The sequence below is a fragment of the Papaver somniferum genome, chromosome 5 (assembly GCF_003573695.1).
Source record: "Papaver somniferum cultivar HN1 chromosome 5, ASM357369v1, whole genome shotgun sequence".
NCBI classification, from domain to species: Eukaryota; Viridiplantae; Streptophyta; class Magnoliopsida; order Ranunculales; family Papaveraceae; genus Papaver; species Papaver somniferum.
In genome coordinates this window covers 33,080,715-33,085,767 of record NC_039362.1, presented here as the reverse complement: position 1 = coordinate 33,085,767, position 5,053 = coordinate 33,080,715, and the positions used below count along the sequence as shown (strand labels likewise).

The following is a 5,053-nucleotide window of genomic DNA, read 5'->3' as shown; positions in this document are numbered from 1 at the left end:
TTAAACCGATTGTGTATATACAATCGCTTGTTTCGATAAGACCAAAATAAAGATCCGAAATAACTTTATTTCTCTCATCAAGATCTAATTATTTAGACAATAACTTAAACATTTCTCTTCAGACAAGACAAACACTCGGTTAGTTAACTAGTTTTTCTTGTCAAGGCATTCGATTAGACTTGAATAACCGAATCCTCCAATTTGATAAGTCTCACTAAGATCAAAATTAACTTAGTTTATCTTATCCGGAATCAATTGGACTAAAAAAATGATCCCGTATTTTGTTAAGCCATAAACAATACATACAAACCAAAATAAATTAATTTGCATAACTATTTTCTTAACCGGAAGCAATTGAAACAAACATAAACATTATAGCGCCGCAATTGCACCGAATTTCGTTAAGCAAAAACTCTTGATACCCAACAATAAAGAAGATACCAAACAATAAGCCAAATAAATTGACACAACTTTTCTTAACCGGAAACAATTGAATCACACACACATCCATGCACAATATAATGAACATATCAATTGTACCTAAATTTTGTTAAGCAAAAGCAAAATATTTGCAATATAAACAGGCTTTTCTTAAACAGGAAAACGATTAACTAACAAATTCGTTACCTCAAGTCCCGCAACCTCTTCTCCCCATAAAGATATATCATTAAGCGCAAGTTCAAATAAGAATTCCCCCGCAGTATGTTGTCACCCTCCCGCAAGAACAAAATAACAACAACAAAAACAACCTTTACCAGAGAAAGGTTGAATTGTTTGTAACTAATGTGTGCCAATAGTTAAATTTGAAAACCCGCAACACATATGTTATGCTAAACACAACTTATGTAAACACAAATTGATTCAACATATTGTGACTTTTCAAATATGAGTTTCAATCGGAACACCTTATGATCCTTTTCTAAAGCCTACCAACATGGGCTAGAACTTAGTACCACTAAATCAAAAAGACACACAAACCATAAGGGTTACATCATATGAGATCGAATATTGAGTTTAATGAAAACCGAAATCAGACATCCCATAAACCGAATACACATAGAAAAAAATATAGACATTCATTCACGGGTTATGTAATTGGTAACTATCACAATAAAAATTATAAAATAATAATTTTATTCATAAATAATGATAGATTTTTTTCAAAATACTTATACAGTAATTGAAGTAAACCAAAACATTGATATCTATTTTCCTCTAAATAAGAATCTTCAACTCTCTTAGAGTTTCTCGGTTTGCTTTGGAGTCAGATCAGAAGATCTCATAGGATTCCAATCATCTTCAGTGATCACTAATCTTAATTCAAGACTCATAAGATTGTTATTGACTTCCTTTACTTCTTTTCGCAAATCCTTTTCCAGGTTCCTTACTTCATATAAAATTATATCAGTGAAAGATTCTTGAGAATATTATCATTAAGGGAAGAAATATCTCCATTAGGATTATCTTGATTAAGTTCTGGAGTAGAGTCTGAATCACCACCCGAAAATTCAAGAAGAAGTTTCTTGTTAGGACAAAATATAGTCCAGACTTTTTCAACTTTGTGAGAATTGCAGCTAGAGGTAGACATTCTGTCAGATCTCAATAAAATGAAATGTAAATCTCATTCTCCTATAAATAAGAGAAGTTTTTCTCACATACTTTGAGAATATTATTTCATTTATTTACATTAACCGAAAATTTATTTAGAAATATTTTTCTTAAAATATTTAGATACATGTCCTTACTGTTTATTTTTGAAGATAAATAATAAGGATTTATTTTTATGATAACCACGTTAGGTTATCAATTTTCGGTTGTTAATTTTCTTCCCTTAGAAGTTTCAACATTCTTACATATTTGAGAGTCTTTTACTTTTGGAATGTTAAGTTCTTGTCTCAAATCTGAACTTCCTAAGTTGATTCTCAAAAGTGATTTTCGATTTGGGCTTAGATCTTGCCTTTTTAGACCGACAGAGTTTGTCTCTCTGTGAGATACTAGGGCATCGTTTTTTATAGTGCCCCTATTGTCTGCATCGGAAACAAGGTCTAGATGTATTCCAATTACAACCCTTAGGTTTCATAGGCTTATTCAAGCTTTTCTTGTTATCAATTTTTGATATATTCACATCAAGAGTTGATTTACAAGAACAGACAAGTGTATTTCTCAATTTTGAATTTTCTACTTTTAACTTTATGATTTCAGCATGACAACAGTTGATGTCATTGATGAGTTTACATACTTGTTCTTACTCAAAACATAGAGAGAGTTCGTTTTTCACAAGACGCTTGTTAAGTTTTTCTTTATTATCCAGATAACTTAGTCTAATTTGATCAAGCGATGATTTTATTCCTTTGATTTCAGATTCAAAAGACTGAATTCTTTTATCCTGACAAAGAAACTCTTGTTGAATTTTTATAGAAGTGAACTCTTCTTGACTATCTAATGTTGAAAGTATTTCTGAATCGTAGACTTCTGCAAGGGTTGCAATATGGTCTGTCATACAGTCTTGATCGTCCTCGTCAGGGGAATAATCAAGAATAGCGGTGTATGCATTTTTCTTCCATAGAATATCCTTAGTAGGACAGTCTGGAGAAATATGACCAAAGCCTTGACATTTATAACATTGAGGAATAATATCATCATCATTCTTTAGGGTAGACATATGATTTCTTCTTGATACATGGAGATTTCTCTTTCGATGTCTAAACAATTTCTTGAATCGTTGAGTAATAAAATACAAATGATGATTTAATTCACCCTCATCTTCACCATCTAAAGCTTCATGATCTTTAAAGTTTTCCGCACTCTGAGTCGGCGGATTTTTAATGGCTTTGTAAGCCAAGTTTTTTTCTTCCCTTTTTAATCACTTCTGATCAAATATCTTTAGTTTTCCTACAAGATAACTTCTTGATGAGGATGAAATATCGTTAGCTTCGATGATTGAATGTTTTTTAGACTCGTATCTAGATGGCAACGACCTGGGAATTTTGCATAATATATCCTTTTCAGAAATAGTCTTTCCAAGAGAGAAATAAGCATTAACTATCTCAGAGAGTTTAATATGAAACTCTTCAAAAGTATCATTGTCATTCATTCAAAGGTGTTCCCAATTAGAGGTGAGAGTTTACAGTCTAGCTTCCTTTTTTCTGATGGGTTACCTTCAAATACGATGTGGAGGTTATTCCAAGCTTCTTCGGAAGTTTGACATGTAGAAACATGATGTTGTAGATCTCGACTTACATCATGTATGATTACATTCAAACCATTTGAATTATGCTTTGCAAGTATCTTTTCTTCACTTGTATAATCATCCAAGCGTTTAAACTCAGTTTCCGATCCTTCTATATTTGGACGATTATACCCGTCAACGCCTAATAGCCAAGTATTAAAATCGCGTGATTGAAGAAAAGATTTCATAGAAGACTTCCACCACAGATAGTTTGTTCCATCAAATATTGGAGGTACGTTAACTGATATTGATTCATAAGAACTAGAATTCATTTCCAGCTCCTCTTGAAATTTTGAGTTTACAAAACTCTTGAAATTTTGAGTTTACAAAACTCCTGCTAGCTTGAATTCTTTCATTCCATTTATCATCAATTAGACCATTGTTAACATCTTCCTCGGCATCCTAGTCAGCAAAAATAGTTTCCAGCTCCTCCAACCTTCTATCCACATCACCAAATTCCACTTTGCTCCATTCTTTAAGTTTATGCTTAGCTTTTTACAAAAAATGAAACCTGCACTACCAGACACCACAACAAAAGACCATGAATGTCTTACAACGGAAATAAAATTAGGATGAATAAGCCCGTAATACTCACAGCGGAATGAAGAAGGTCCATGCTTCACTCCTTCACAAAACAAGGCAATTGGATTATGATCTGAGGAAGGTCTAGCAAGTGCTTTTTGAATAACTTGGCGGTACATACATTCCCAAGAAGGAGAAACCAACAATCTATCAATTCTACACTTGATTGTATGAACTTGATTATTAGTCCATGTGTAAGTAGCACCAAGCAGAGGAAGGTCAATAAGTTGATGTCTTGAAATGAAATTGTTGAACTTTATCATTCCAGTAGTATTTTCTCCTCCAGAAGATCTTTCATGAGAGAATTTGATCTCATTGAAATCACCCCCTATAACCCAAGGATAAATCCAGAAACATCTTACTTCTTCCAATTCTCTCCAAAATAATTTGACTTCGTCAGTGTAAGAAGCACATGGAACATAGACACCAGAAAACATCCACTCAAATGAATTAGGGATGGTTTTACAGAGAATTGTAATAGAGTAAGGACCAATTAAAAAATCAGTGACCTCATTTTTATCTGAACCCCACAGACATAAAATACCACCTGAGCTTCCTTGAGATGGAGAATCAAGCCACTTAACAGATTTTTTATTCCAACACTGCCACACAAGAAGATCTGTACATTGTTGTATTTTAGTTTCATGTAACAATACAATGCACGGCTTCCAATCCTGAATTATTTTCTTAACAATATCTTGTTGGAGAAAATGAGTTTATTTGTTGATTTTATAGTCTTGGTGGGAATGGAACTTAGGACCTTTAAGTCTCTAAGGGTACTTGCTCATTTTCTTATGAGTGAATGAAATATGACCTTTAGTCCCATATAGGGTATAACTAAAGAGGAGTTCCACTATTTAACTAATCCATTATGGATAGTTAGATAAACAATGTGGGTGGAACGAGTGGAGCAAAATATATTTGTTTTCACTAAGGCTTGGGCTTATGGCTCAGGCTCGTACTTACGCCATGAACATATGTCAACCAGACTTATCTTTTTGGCAAAATTACTTTTGAATTATTTCCTAAACGAATTTAAACTCAAATTAAATTTTGTCTTGAATGTTGGGGGCGTGTGACATTGGAGAATTTATTTTCTTACCCAAATATTTCATAACGTTTTTATGTGCATAAATGACGACATTATTTCTTACCGTTTTTTGACTATTTTATGATTGATTTATGTCTACATCATGCAACATAATTTCTCACATTAATGTGCATTGATTTCACCTCTCTCAT

General features: G+C 32.9%; 1 protein-coding gene across 1 annotated transcript; it reads right to left on the bottom strand.

The window, feature by feature from the left end:
- Positions 1-3,600: 3,600 nt before the first annotated feature.
- On the bottom strand, positions 3,601-5,053 carry LOC113278927. The gene is made up of 2 exons (XM_026527649.1): positions 5,024-5,053; positions 3,601-4,413 (listed from the first exon to the last, which is right to left on the bottom strand). Exons 1-2 carry the CDS (start codon positions 5,051-5,053, stop codon positions 3,601-3,603), a joined length of 843 nt encoding a protein of 280 aa, XP_026383434.1.